The following is a 15068-nucleotide window of genomic DNA, read 5'->3' as shown; positions in this document are numbered from 1 at the left end:
ATTGAGACGGTATTCTGTTTGTAGGGAAGCCCAAAAGTAATTTAACAGTTAGTAGTATCTATTAACTTATCAATAATCTAGTTTAAACGAGCTCGCTAAATAACGAAGAAGTTGATTTGACCATCTCATTATATTCTAGCGAATAAACAATTTTATATCTATACATTTCGGTCTCAGATATTACCTCCATCTGTTTATATATATGGAACAACTCTGCTCAGTATCTAGTCCAAATTTAGCCATATCAATGTTTCTCTGTATTGGATAAAAACATTTGTAGAATTTATAACTTATAACAGTCTACCTTTCTCTGTGCATTTGAACAATATTTCACCTTAACATAAGCAACTCTAACAAACAAAAATTTCTACCAAATTAGTATTCTGAAGCGCAGTCAGTGACTTTATGACTCAAATGACAAGGTTGAATAAAAAGAGTTTACTGCACTAGAACACACAAAGGCATTTGAAGTAGGCCAGGTGTTTGGGGTGCGAACAACCTGCCTTTATCACCTGCCATGATTTTTGTGAAAAAGTTCAAATCGGTCCGTTCGCTTTCAGACACATTATTTTAGTTATATTGAATTTTGGTTTTCCTTCAAGTTGGCAATATTGTAATTATTCTTGTGACTCGTTGTCACTTTATTACACGGAATTGGAGCACACATGCGAATAATTTACTATTATAGAATTCTATCTTGAGGTTAATTACAACCAATATAGGCGCATTTATTTTGCATCAAAACATACTATAATTTGAAATAAGTCATAAATCGCCAAATTCCATAATGCGATTTCCCAAACCAATTTTTTGAATAAAAATAAGTTAATTTCAAGCTCAATATGAACAGCTTTGCTTGAAGTGACAAAAGAGATAGATGCAACAGAATAGGTACCTTAATTATAAAGAATATTTCCCGTATTATCATATCTAGCAAATTGAATAGTACAAAATGACATGGCAACTTTTTTTAATTAATATTTTCAACTGAATTTATTTGGCGTGACATCCGACCCGCCTCACATTCAGACAACGAAAATTGCCACTTGGGTTTAAGTACAATAAACAAATGTCAAGTACACAGGTGTTGTTCTAACCATATGCAACATTTATGTACACGCTTTGTCTATTTTGCTAATGAAGCGTTTCGCGCATCCCCTCCAAACTAGGAACTGATAGCTATATACTTTTATAGAGCTTGAGGAAGGTTTTATAAAGGACGGATCAATTCACTATAGTGAGGGATCTGGTCTGCTGGGTCTACGTGAAAACTCTGACGTGCAAAGCAAAGTACATTTCTCGTAACCAAATGTTCCATAAAAGAAAGTTCATGTATTTATATTTAGTAGTTAATGTAATTTCCTTCTTTATTAAGATCTTGGGTGTCATTTATACCCTAATTTCTAGTTTTTCCAAGTGCGTGTATTTGCTTCATCGCGAGTGCTTGTGACCTTACCAAAGCAAACTGCATGCCATTTAAAATAGCAATTCTAGAAGGTTCTTTTGTTTCCAGAGCTTAACTAAACTTCATCTTGGAGAAATGTTTCTTAAATAAATATAATGTGAATGTAAGTAGACACCGAAAGCGTGCCGCATATTTACCTAAAAGCCATAATTTTCTAAATTACCTCCTAAAATGAATACTTTTGGGCTTTTCTCCGGAAATCTTCTGACCTTTTATGAGGTAACACTATAATATCGTAATTTGATTTCTATCGTCATAAAGGATTATATTTGACAGGGTTTTATGATTTCATAATTTGCACAAAGAGTGAATTTTCCAATCATAAAATAATATTATAAAATAGTTTTGATATGACGCCATTTTATTTAGCGTGTTCTTTGTATGTGAAGCACTCAAGAAATACCTCTTTCATTGTTGTAAGTAAACGAATACACATATTCGCGGATTTACAATAAGAACCGTGAGGAATTTATATTCGACGACGGATCGAAAAATATTTAGGCTTCAGTCTTCGACTTCAGTGAAAACAGCTTCAGCTGAAACCGCAATCTAAACTTATTCAAAGATGTCAGCGCAGATGTAAATTAATCAAATTATTCTCAAGTTTCATATAATAGGATTGCCTGCATATTTGTTGTATTTATGTAGGATTTACTTTGATATATTGGGTATTCATGAAGACCACCTAGACTTCTAAAACCAGTATTAATATTCAAGTTTCACATCAACAATAAGTACAATAGGATTTCCATATTTTACTACGTATCAGTATTCAATATAGCTGTTTTACACCAGCGAAAAATTATATTTTCCCTTATCGCCCAAGGTAAATACAGTTATAAATTGAATTAGTCTACATTTAACGTTTTGTTTAGTCAGGCCAATGTCTGGTACACTCTCTAGATAAATTTTACTAAAACTTATATGCCCTGATCCCCAAAACAACATAAACAATTTATAATTCAATTCGATGTCAACGGTGCGCTTTTATTATTGATAAAAGTTGATTCCCATCAGTGTATGTGTGTCATAAGACAAAGAAATGAATAATCAGATTCCCATAGATTAATTTTCACTTCTGCGAATGCTAATTTTTTTTTTTCTCTACAGAAAACTAAATAAAACAACAGATAGTCAACCCGTTACGCCCAGAAACCAGGTCCATATCGGGTTACCCGCCCCAATTCAAACATATTTACAACGACAAGACTTTCCCACAGAAGTTCGCGGATAACAGCAATATGACACTCTCAACTTCCCAACTATGACGTAATAAATATGGCAGCTAACTGACAATTTTGTCGTCAAATACAACAACAGTGTTTGCTATGGTTGACGAGGAGTTGCACGGCTAAAGTGACAATTTCTGCGATGCGTGGTGAAGCATTTAAAGCTAGAATAGGGCATAAAACCACAAAATCAAATTGAAGAGGGTTGTTCATATAGTGTGCGTGACCGCGACATTTTGAACGTAATGTAAGCGGACCATACTTCTACCATTTTGTTTGCAGCACTAGTAAAATCTCAACACAAACTTATTTTTGCAACGTTTCGTCTGGGTTATTGCAGAAATATATTTGTGTTAGTGTGCAGACTGATTAATCATAAAGACTAGTCACCGATATTCTTCGTATACTGCGTCCTTGCATTATACGCATATGAATTTACAAGTGTGAACGCATAAAGGAAGGATAGGTAGTTAGTCTCGCGTAACCCAACTGATAGGTATATACCAGAAAGATATATCTAACTTTGATGGCAATTTACCTATTAACCGTCTGACACACTTCAAAACATAGGAAACCACACTTCATAACAATAACATTGGTAACGACTTTGGCGTTAGTATTTAACGAAAGACTTCAAATTCAGCCCCTGAATACTTTTACTTTTAATTTCAAAAATCGTAGAAATCCGATTTCACTGGTTGGTATTAATTACAAGTGCGGTCAAACATCATACTGGGTGATGGTCTTATTCTGAATTGCTCTAAGATTTATTTTTGTTACACACCATAGTTTGATATTTGGGAGCTTCAAGTTTCCCCAACAAGACAGCATGGGTTTGGTTTTCTTTTTCATGATCCTGCTCAACCACACAATTGCATTGCATTCTAATTGACTAGACTAGACACTAGAGACTGAGTTTTCGATGTGCGGTGAAAAAAATGTGTAAACATTATAGCAATAAATGTCAGTATACCTAGGTAAGCTATCTTTCCTATCCGATACATGGTCATCAAAGCACGAATTCAAAAGAAAAGAACCTGCACCGCACCGTTTCCGTTGGTTTTACGGTCTAACTGTAATTGGATTTAAGTTTCATTTTGGGAGGTTTTCTAACAAAATCTGAAGGATTATATTACTATGAAAACAGGAAGAGAATCCGTGATCAGGAAAGCAGACCACGTTTCATGTCAGAATAAAATAACCTTGTGGTAGTGGCAAAGCTAAACTCTTGATAGAAAAGCATTGCGCGGTTTCGCTGAGCTGACATGAATGTTTTTTTGTTTTGAAGTCTTACCAATTTCAATTAAAATTTGTAACTCAAGTATGAATATAATAATCAATAGTTTTATAAGTTTAAAGTTTGGATACATTTCTCTTCGATTTGCACCTCTACAATTCTATAAAGATGTTACAGTCCTTTTAAAATGATGGAAATATATATATGGCATTAACAAAATAGGGCCACATTCTGTTCATATGCTTGTGTAAGTTCAACAGAGTCGTAATTGAATTAAAAAGCCGCATGAGAACCTCCGGCAGGTTTCACGGTTCTATTGTAATTGGTTTGGGGTTTCAACTTGAGATGATACTCTGACAAACTAGCTCTTAATCTTCGGTCAAAAAAAGGAAAGTGGTTCGTAATGTAAACATATCCTAGTGTTAAAGACAAAATGAGGTTTCAATGAATACTTAAAACAAGAAAAACATACGATTGTTTTTATCTGCTTAGAAAACTCTCCTATTTGCAGTCGCTACCAATACAGTCGTTTAAAGTTTTTTTTTTAATAGCTTCCGCTATGTAGAATGCGCGATATCTCATAGTAGTTTTCCTAATTAAATTGAATTGAACCGTTCGGGTCAATCCAACACGATTCTATATAGTTTCGTAACTTTAATTAAAGATCAGTTTTCATTACTTTCGGGTGACAGCCCACGATTTTGTTATGAGCAAATTCCTTTGAAAATTTAATACGAGGAACACTGAAATGTCAAGAGCTGCTGAAATATATAGAATCGTGTTTGATTGACCCGAACAGTTCAAGTCAATTAGGAAAACTACTACGAGACATTACGCATTCTGCATAACGGTGGCTATTGAAAAAACTTTCGTCATGAAAGTTGGGCACCCTGGCAGGTAAAGGCTGTATTGGTAGTGGCTGCAAATAGGAGAGTTTTCCAAGCATAATAGATAACCAAATGTTGTTCTAGTTGAAAGTTTTTCAAGTCTAGTATTACTATCCACTGCTTTCAATCACTCTTATGAGTAATGAACACACCTTGAGCATTTGTATATTTAGTGATAATTTCATCTTCCAATGTAAACTTATATTGTTTTTCATCCAAAGTCGCGCCCTAGTATCTGTGTATTTAGTCGTTAAAATGACATTAAGATATTATTGGGTTGGCCTTGTGTCAGTTGTGTGCATTGTATCGTAAAACCCTTCAAAGTGTGAAAAAAACGCATCGATCAAGACGCCATTCGATTATTGGTGGTCGACTATTAATGGGGTTTTATATACAAGAGATAAATGAATGGCGAGCTCTGTTTGATTTCATCAAAATTCCAACTTGCTTTTATAGTTTGTAAACTTAAAATTCTCCTTTTCGCTCATTCGTAACTACGACTTCCTTGAATGTTTGCTACCGAATTGGAAAGCGATTTTGGTTTAAAATAAGTATAGTTAATTCGTGATAGATGTTAACAACTTGTCTTGTCAAACTATTCCGCTAAAACAAATACACACAATTCGTCTTGGTGGGAATACTAACACCCATAACAAACCACACCAACGTCATTCAAGCAATTCATCAACTCCCTGATTCTACTTTTAGATCAAATATTTCGACCGCTACCGCAAACCTGGAATTCCTACGTATAAGGAAACCACAGTCAAGGCTAAATTTTAGATTGAGATATAGATATTATTTCGATTTCATTAAAACTATTGACTATTTCATTAAAATTATGACATGACACTATATGGGTATAGTTGTATTGGATAATTCACTCTTTCTAATGTCTTTATCTTTAGTCCACCACAACCCAAAATAACATCTCTTTTAAAGCAAAGGAAAAGTAATCTAATTTCTGGTGTGGTTGTAAATATGTCTATTCAAATAGTCCTCATCTTTGCACATCTAAACTAAATTTGAAATAATAATCCACAATTTATATACAAAACAGTATAGAGATCTGAACAACCTGACATGTAAAACTAATAGAAATAGATATATTGCCCGTATTGGAAAGATATTTACATGGTGCTTGTTGCTTTTACACAAGCAGCTTCAAATTCAAATTTGTGGCATAGGTACTGAATTTGAAAAATAAAAATGTCCTAACACTTGCAAGAGGATGCTGTAATAATGAAAAAAGAATTGTGTGACACTATACATATATATATATTGTTGTATGTGATCTAGCTCTCCAACTCTATGCCAACGACAACCGAAATATGATCTTTAGTTTTGCACATATAAATATAGATAAGTAGATACCGCGAATATGGTTTTACCTGTGATAATCGCAACTGATAAGCAATACATGATAGAAATATAACCATTATTCTAATAAATAAAATGAATAGTAGGTACCTTGTTCGTTCCATCTGACAAAGAGAATGCAAAGACGTCGCTAAGGTGATGTTGTTCATCGCTTGTATGCGTGTATTGTACCTTTCCCTTGTTCACGTCGCTTTGGGTGAAGGAACGAATCCGGTGGCCTGTAATAATTATTGTCAATGAGAATTTTGTATATTTGCAAGAACGCTACAAAAATATTATAAAAAGATTGTATTATGTTTCGTATTATTTGTATGTGCATTCAATCTTAGTAAATGCAAAATTAGTTTCCTATCTTGCTTGTAGAGGTCGAGGACATGCTCTGGTATTTCATACCTTGTGTGAATTAATAAATCTTTTCGCTACATAACACTTAAAATTTTTATTTTGAGCATATTGTATTCAAGTATATTCGTTCTCATATGCACAAACGTTATAAAAACATCGCATTTTGGAAAATTGTATGAATTTAACATCTCCTTGTATGAATTTAACATCTTCGCGACCTCCAGTCAATTGCAATGAAATCCGTTACTGTAACGCATAATTACTTTTTCCTATTTTGAATTTGTGTTGTGATTTCTTGCACGACGAAATAAACTTATTGTCTATTGTCTATAAATATATTTAATCAATCCAAAGCACGTATATAACAGAGTAGGGACAGATTATAACAAAACCCGCGCTGTTCAAGTCGATAAATATGCAAATAAATAGCAAGAAATTTGCAACAGATATGCTTGTTCTTCAATATAAATTGTCTATGTAATCGATAGTTTGTTAGTTTGTTACCTGGTCTGTTGACGAATTCGACTCTACCAAGCTTTGGTTCCTTAGTGATTGTGTACAAAAGTTGAGTAGGTCCAACATCATCGCTGGCAGAAAGCTTCTCTGATGTGATTTTCTGCGATGAACCCTCTTGGACCGCAATCCCTGGATAAAGAATTGAAAGTTATATTTTGTATTCCTGGATGTAACATTAACTGTATGATTCAGACTTGAGTAGTATATGATCAGTATCAGATGTAAGTGCTCATCATATCCGCAAAAACTTTGGGTTTGTGGTATTTGAAGACCTTAAATAAGAAACCACTGCTTAAGAATCTGCTGAGTGTCGTTTGATAACCACCAATACTGAAACTCTCTATGTTAATCGTTGGTCCACTGTCATTTCCATCCTATGTGAAAACAGTCCACAACTTCATTTCACAACAAGCACTATTCCAGCTGGTGAAGAAAACTGGTTGTACAAAATTTTTGCTTCCTTCTCAGTGATCTCCTTACATACGTATACCAAATTAATGGAGTCCCAGTATAGATAATGGACAATATATAAACTATATCATACCGTCATTTATTCTAATCACTGGCGGTCTCCTATCTTCTTTGACAAGAATGTTGAATGTCTGTTCTGGCAAAGTACTTCCAGATGCTCCAACGACATTGAAGCGGAAATTGAAATTCCCTCCTTGTTCTTCTTCTGGGTGAACATAACGGAGCATTCCTGAAAACAGAAAATTGTAAATTAGAATTTTTTTTGCTCCAACACTGGCTAATGGCATAGCTCCTAAAGATTGAGTTCTTTTTATTCATTCGAACTTTGGAATCACATGCTTTTTTTCCAAGTTGCTTTATTACATGAAAAGTTTATTTGGCATCGCAATATATCATTCAACTTAAATTACCAAGAACTAAGTAGCAAATATGCAAAATTATGTTTAGGGGAATAGGCAGAGCATATAGGCGACCAATGGCGTCACTAACTTTAAACTGAATTTTGCCAACGCACCAAAATTGCAAATAAACTCTGAGAAATTGAAATACAATAATTGAAAAATTCCCATTAAAAGTTGTGATTACTCCCTTTACCCAGAATTTTTTAAAAGATATGCACAATTGAGTGACGTCAATGACTTTAAATGAATTTTGCTAGCGCACCAAATAGTTAAAATGCTTGTATGGCTCCCTCCTGACCACTCATTCAAAGGTATACTAAAAATTATATTGCGGTAGCGATCAAAAACAACAGACTTATACCTTCATCAATGTCCTGCTGATAAAATTCACTTTCTCCGCTTGACGTAACGTTGATTAGGAATTGTGATTTATGCAGTTGAAGAAATCCAACAGTTGGTCCACGGACAACAACATAACGTGGTGAATTGTCAAGGCTTCCTTTATCTGATGCTCGCAAGTTAGTACGAGTAATCACTGTCGTAGTGCCTAGCAATAAAGATGAGAATGTTAGCAAAACTAAATTGGATTGGTATAATTGCAATTAAAGGAGCTTCGCTATGCGCAAAGTGTGTTTCTGGAACGATAGAAACACTGCAAATATAAGCTTCAGAAAAACAAGAGGGCGATGCTCAAATATTCAAGCGTTTGTCGCGTATTTTTTCAGGTACGACAATAGCACCGCGTTTGCTGAATTGGTTTGCGATCGCAAGAATGACAAAATGAATTATATTAGGGTCGGCATATTCGTTTAGGTCAACAAACGAGGGTCGGCCACCAGTCCATGTGCCAGCGGGTACATGAAGCACCCTAAGACGGCAAGGAGATGAGAAATTCGCCATACCTTTCTCCACGGTGATTCCAGTATTTGCTTCAACCTCTGGCACAACCAATGTCTTATGCAGCATTACTTCCTCCTCGATCACGTTTTCATGGAATTCAGACTCAGCATCACTCGTATCAAAATCGTTGTAGTCTGTTGTTGATGTTAGCGCAGCGGTGTCGTCCGGCTCAACCTGGTAAAAACATTTTGGAATGAGAATTTTGCTTGCGCGATAGTTAATGTATTGGTTAGTTAGTTTCAACAGTATAGAGAAGTCCAATACCCTTACCAAGCCCATCACTTTAGTTAGTCACTGCTTGTGCAAAACCTTGTTCGTAGAGGAAGTGTAAAATACTCCCTTAAACAGCAATCACTAACCAATTATTACTAATCACTGAAGTGTCGATTAGTGTCAACTGACTGAACAGCTAGATCCCGAATCCTAACCATTGTCAGTCCAAGTTCAACCTAGCCGCTCAATCCTAACCACTTTATCCTGATAACAGGAAAAATAAATTTGAAAAATAAAAATGGTGGCTAGTCGGCAATGCGCTAACCAAATAATGGACTACGAAGATTAGATCAAGGGCCAGTCATATCAATACTCGACATTCGCCAATCAACAAGCCTCAGTTGTTACCAAATGGCCTGCCAGCGTTACTTCCTAAGTTCAATTTACTGCTCGCTAGAGTAAGTAGAGCACTTAATATGAAAATCTAAATTTAACTTAAAGTTCTTACTTCAATATTGATGCTCCCCGGAGTCTCGTAATGTCCATCACTGAGAACAAAGCCAAGAGTATCTCTTCTGCGTCTGTGCACTGTTAACGCATGAGAAGCGTATCCTTCACTTTCAAAGCAAATCAGTTGATCGAGGACGTCCTGGAAACATGAAATATCAAAGTGATTAGAAATATCCAAGCAGTAAAAGTTCATATTTGGACATGAATTTGTAATTTTTCATCAATGAAATCCCATGCCCGTCGCATCAACCAGGGTGTAATAAATTGGGTAGGCAATGCTGAACTGGAAAGATCACGGTGATTCAAAATAACAGTAGCTCCTTGCATATCGTATGATATCAGTGACGCCGCTTATGCAGGGCCTTGTTGGGAGGGAAATTCGTGAATAAGCGGCCCATTTTTAATATATTTTGACTGGTTAATACAATTATGGAATAGTTGAAAATTGCAAAAGCTTTTATAGATATTATTGAGAAAATAACCAATTTACGTTAATGGAAAATGATAGTAAAAAATCATATGAGAATCTGAATGTATCTATTCCCTATAGGATTTTATCGAGTTCAAAGGTTTTGCCAAATAGTCAATTTGATGCTCTAATTCTTTCCAACAATAAATGTGATTAAGAGATAATAACAAAATATTTCTCATATTCGCAAATTAACACTCGATATAACATCAAAAGCTGGAATAACCACGCATCATTTGTCTATGCGTTATTATTATACTCATTTCGTTGTGTTGCAAAAAATGATATATTAGGCCAGATAGTTTTTTGTGTTAGTCTATAATCAACCGCCCCAATGAAGACAACTAGTAATTAACTTAATGATTATTGAGTACGTGGGTACCTGGTAGGTGAATGTGGATCCGACTCTTAGTTTCATCAACTTCTTCTCTTCCATCATGTCTAGCTGGAGAGCGCCTGTAAAATATAAGCTCAGTATAAAATATGCTAATGGGTTGTAAAGTTTTTTGGTGTCTCATACATGTTATGTTTTGTCCCAGCCCCGTAGATTTTATGAATATTACTTCATAGGCTCACTCCAATCATTTCCCCCATGTTTGATAAATATGTGTAAACCATGACAGTGTGGGAAAGAATACAACAACAGTTTTTTTTCTGTTATCGGAGTCAGCGGAGATAGTGGTTTTAAATTCATTTAAGACCGAGTTCGAATATTGAATTCTGCGCGAATGGCAAAGTTGTCGCAATTGCAAATTTGAAATCCAGAGTCCTGGTCGAATATTTGGGTCTCATGTAGTTTCGTACCTAACATACTTCTAGTGGGTATAGCATATCAATTTTTTCACGTGTTAATCCTAACACCCACCTGACTACGTACGCCATCCAAAAATTACGTCACTACGACGTCACAGTGACGTAATAGATCCCTTCAAACTATACGAACTACCATCCAAGACGCGCAGACGAGCACCCGGAACCATATCAAAAAAATGTAATGCTACGCCCACTAGAAGTATGTTAGGTACGAAACTACACAAGGCTCAAATATTTTAGATACCTTCCCCAGAGTAGTCAAAATTTATCTAAGCTGCTGCATGATTCGGTATTTTTGTGTGACAAGTTTGATTATCAAACATTTACAGCCAAAGAATTGACGCGTAAACAGGATAGAAGATCCATAGTATACAAACAGTGCAATGCTTACCATTTCCCATCATCTTTAGTTTATTCATCATGTCATGTGGCATCTTTTCTGAAAACTTTACAAGGTATCCATGGCGTGGTAATGACGTCACAGTGAAAACCAATTCGTTTGTGGGAGTGTCTTCGTCATGCACGAGCAATGATGCGTTGAGAATCATTGTTGCGTGACCATTTTTGCAGATTAAAGTGTTCGTCTTGACAGAAGGTTCTTCGTCGTTAGTAGGCTGGAGATAGAAACGAAATAATATTAATGACCAACTTGAGAGTAAATACAGATAACGCCGCTTGTTTACTGAATTTAACTCTGTCTTATGATTTATAATTGTACTAAACAATAAACAACAAGAAACAATGAAAAATCGCACATTAAGAATATTTTCAAATATACTGTAGTCATAAGGCTGATAATCTTCCAGAGTCTAAAGGTGATTCAATAATGAATTATTGACCTTCAAGGGCATCGACATTTCATCAAAATGTTATGCTTTAGTATTGAGTGATAAGCGGTTCAAATTTGGAAGCGAATGGCGTGGTCTAATATTTGTCAAAACTCGGATCTCAGTAAGTAAGTAAAGTAATTTTCACACCAAAAGGTTTGTGGCCGAAATACCGGTTTTCAGACAATAAGTTTCAATTTTTGCACAGGCATTGCAAAATATACTTCAGCGAGGAAGGTTTGAGGCACAGCCCAGTATCCGAGGTTAAATAATTTAAAATATAGAAAGAATATCCAGTAGCGTAAATTTCCAGGGGTTTTGTGAGACACAACACTCCTGACTGGGGCGCAGGAGTTTAGCAGGCTTGAAGTCGGGCCACTCTAAATCAAACTAAAAAAATTGCCAAATAAATTTACTCTTACCGTTATAGTAATATTCATTCTATAATTCGGTGAAACGTTGTGGCCATCAGAGACCGTGAACTTGAAGAAATCTTTCTTTGGTTCTGAGTGTCGGTGCAGACTCTGAACATAATATATTGCTCCATCGAGGACGTCTTGCATGCTGAACCAAACTTCTTCTTCGTCAGCGTTTAAGACGTCTGTGAAAATTTATATCAGACTAATCATTATTTGGAACTTTTTGCGTCATATTAACTATAATAACAAAAAAAGAGTCAACTCCACCAGAAACTACAGATATTCATAACTTGATTTCTATAACGATTCCTCTGACCAAGTTTTTTATGAAAGTTTCAAAAAATTATTTCTATTTAAAGTCAGTCTATGGAATATAAATTAAATTTGCAAAAGTGTATTGAAAGACTTTTCTATTGCTATAGTGTTTTGATACCCAATGCACACGGATCCACTAACACAAAGACAAATCAATTAAGGAGCCATATTTATACAACGCCACAACCAAGGCTTAAAATTAAGATAATTGTTTGTCAAAGAAAAATTGAATTCCTTGAAAATTTTTGTCCATTTTAATTGGTTACATTATTCAATACGCGATATGTGCCAGTAATCTCAAGAAGTAACTGTGCTCATAGATGAGTCTTGTTCACTTCTACGTGAGCGCGCGTACTATGCCATGCTTTGAGCAAATTTTCTTACTAAAAATAGTCGCTAACCTGTTCTCAATGTGTTCAAGAAATATCCAACCCTTGGTTTTGTTGTGACCGTGATCTTCAAATCCTTCTTCGGAGTATCCGCATCTGTTGCAATCACGTCACGTGGTGTTATGAGGACACTTCCGCCTTCTTCGACCTAACAAAATTAATAGATTAAATTATGATATGATTATGGGAATGGTAATTTTGTACTCTCAGTTCGGAGAAATTTCGTCTTCAAAGGATATGAATTCCGCCAGTTAATCAGTGATTACGAAACCAACTCTTATTTGCAACAATGGTTAGGCATGTAGACAATTAGGACACATATGAGTTTTTGTCAACTGATGCATAGTTATATTCCTCTGATTGGATAGACGTCGCCGTCAAGTTAAACTAAACTGATTCCGGATACATCAGGGAAACAGTTGGACGTATGTAGATGCATGACAAGCGAAGGAGTTCTTGAGGACATAGAACTTTCCCCATTGTAATATTTTCTATCATTTTGATAAACATTACCACAAAACACTAAACAAAACCTATAAGATAAGAATTGTACTGTTTGACGTCGAAATCTAATTTATAACTCACCTGAATTCCTGTTCCAACAGTGACCACTGGCGGTTGGCTATCTGCGGGAGTGATTGTGATTGTTAACAACTGATTCGATAGTTTGTTGCCTGATCTATCCGTCACACTGAAGTGGAGTTCGTCGGTGAGTGGTTTGGCACCAGCTGTCACAGAGCTGCGGTATCTTGGAAGAAAAAAAGACTGGTTAAAATCAGCAATATGCCACTACATGCATATGCAGCTGTCACAGAGCTATGATAACTGGAAAGAAAAGAATACGTATCATGGTTTGGAAATGATTTGATCTGATTTATTTCCCCAATTTGATCACCCTTTATTGGGCAATCGGCATTGTTTCAAAACTCTCGTTTTCTTAATTTTCTGTACCGCAATTTAATGCATCGCCTCCAACACTCCATCTAACAAGAGAAATCGGCCGACTATAACAGATTTTTAGTCCCACATGCATGCATGTATGTTCACATATCCCAGGTACCCCCTATCAAAGATCGTTTGTACCCATGAGAATCGCAACAGAGCGATCAATTAAAACTTATTTGTTGCTGCTTACTTGATATGTCCAATATTGATGTCCGCTTGGCTGAAGGTGTCCCCCGACACAATATCGCCCAGCACTTCACTGTCAAGTATTCCATGTAGAAGTTCAGATTCAACGTGGTAGATAATCTATTTAATTTAATGCGCACATTATAATTTTAGGAAGTTATAAACAAAATTCACGTCGACAATATAAAATAAAACTTTAGACAAAATACACATTACTATTAGAACAAATTATACCATTTAACTTTCTGAAAATTCTTAAACAAAATTTATTTAACTTAGGAACATTGACTAAGAGGGGAATTTCAAATAAAAACTCATGAATATACACAGATAACGTAATCGGTGCGACATAACAACAATAATCACTTCAACAATAACAAAAATTAAGCGGAGCGATCCATATGTACACTTAGTGCGTAATAAACCTTGACCGACGTTATACCAATCTCGGGTTATTGACATTCCAATATTGCGTAACAATAATACTTGAGCAAACGATCCAAATGTACATACACTTCCTGCCCAGGGGATGAAGCATATTGTGTAATGCAGCATTTATTTCCTTTTGTTACTGTTTAGCTTGAACCGCCAGCTATTTATTTATATATAGGTTTACTCAATTGATAAAAACACTCACCTCGGCATCGGTCGAATCGTGATCCGCGTAGGCAAGGTTCTCTCGTTTCAGAGTTGCTACGCTTCCACCGTTGACTACCAACGATAATTCACTCGATAGGTCAGGAGTGGGGCCTGTGCTGTCCGTTTTGAGAACTGATACCTGGTTAAAAATAATTTAATCGATTTTAAAGTGTTTTAATCTACCATCAAATGTGTTTTACTGTAACCGTTGTGTACTTGCATAAGTGCGTATGTGCATGTTCGTCTATAGAAATAACGTGGTGCCTTCTTTTACTTGGTGCTCTGAGCACGTGCTTATATTGATTATGGTTAATCCATTCCTACCTTTGTGCGTTGAGACGGGATTGACAAATATGTTATGAAAACGTTAGTCGATACATTCAAAAAAATAAAAAAATACATAGCAGACTGTATACATCTCATTTAGACTCTTATGGGTCCCATCGAAAAATACCGACTGTATAGGACGTTGATATCGAGAGGCAGTAGTAATAAACCGACTGGGCATCAAA

The 15068-nt window shown here is 35.6% G+C and overlaps 1 protein-coding gene across 2 annotated transcripts in view; it reads right to left on the bottom strand.

The window, feature by feature from the left end:
* The window catches only part of LOC120347789 (extracellular matrix organizing protein FRAS1-like), a 185096-nt gene that overhangs the window by 53984 nt on the left and 116044 nt on the right, over nucleotides 1-15068 (bottom strand). For both annotated transcript variants that reach the window (XM_039417879.2, XM_078118103.1), the window contains exons 35-47: nucleotides 14555-14695; nucleotides 13922-14037; nucleotides 13372-13534; nucleotides 12799-12934; nucleotides 12086-12264; nucleotides 11228-11450; nucleotides 10406-10479; nucleotides 9553-9693; nucleotides 8834-9005; nucleotides 8293-8478; nucleotides 7604-7759; nucleotides 7048-7188; nucleotides 6289-6416 (exon numbers count right to left, since the gene is read on the bottom strand). In XM_039417879.2, the coding sequence (XP_039273813.2) occupies nucleotides 6289-6416; nucleotides 7048-7188; nucleotides 7604-7759; nucleotides 8293-8478; nucleotides 8834-9005; nucleotides 9553-9693; nucleotides 10406-10479; nucleotides 11228-11450; nucleotides 12086-12264; nucleotides 12799-12934; nucleotides 13372-13534; nucleotides 13922-14037; nucleotides 14555-14695 (1956 nt within the window). The remainder of the gene's footprint in view (nucleotides 1-6288; nucleotides 6417-7047; nucleotides 7189-7603; nucleotides 7760-8292; nucleotides 8479-8833; nucleotides 9006-9552; nucleotides 9694-10405; nucleotides 10480-11227; nucleotides 11451-12085; nucleotides 12265-12798; nucleotides 12935-13371; nucleotides 13535-13921; nucleotides 14038-14554; nucleotides 14696-15068) is intronic.

Source organism: Styela clava, chromosome 11 (assembly GCF_964204865.1).
Source record: "Styela clava chromosome 11, kaStyClav1.hap1.2, whole genome shotgun sequence".
NCBI lineage: Eukaryota > Metazoa > Chordata > Ascidiacea > Stolidobranchia > Styelidae > Styela > Styela clava.
Note: the sequence above shows the minus strand (reverse complement) of the source record. Positions and strands in the feature narration are given on the sequence as shown.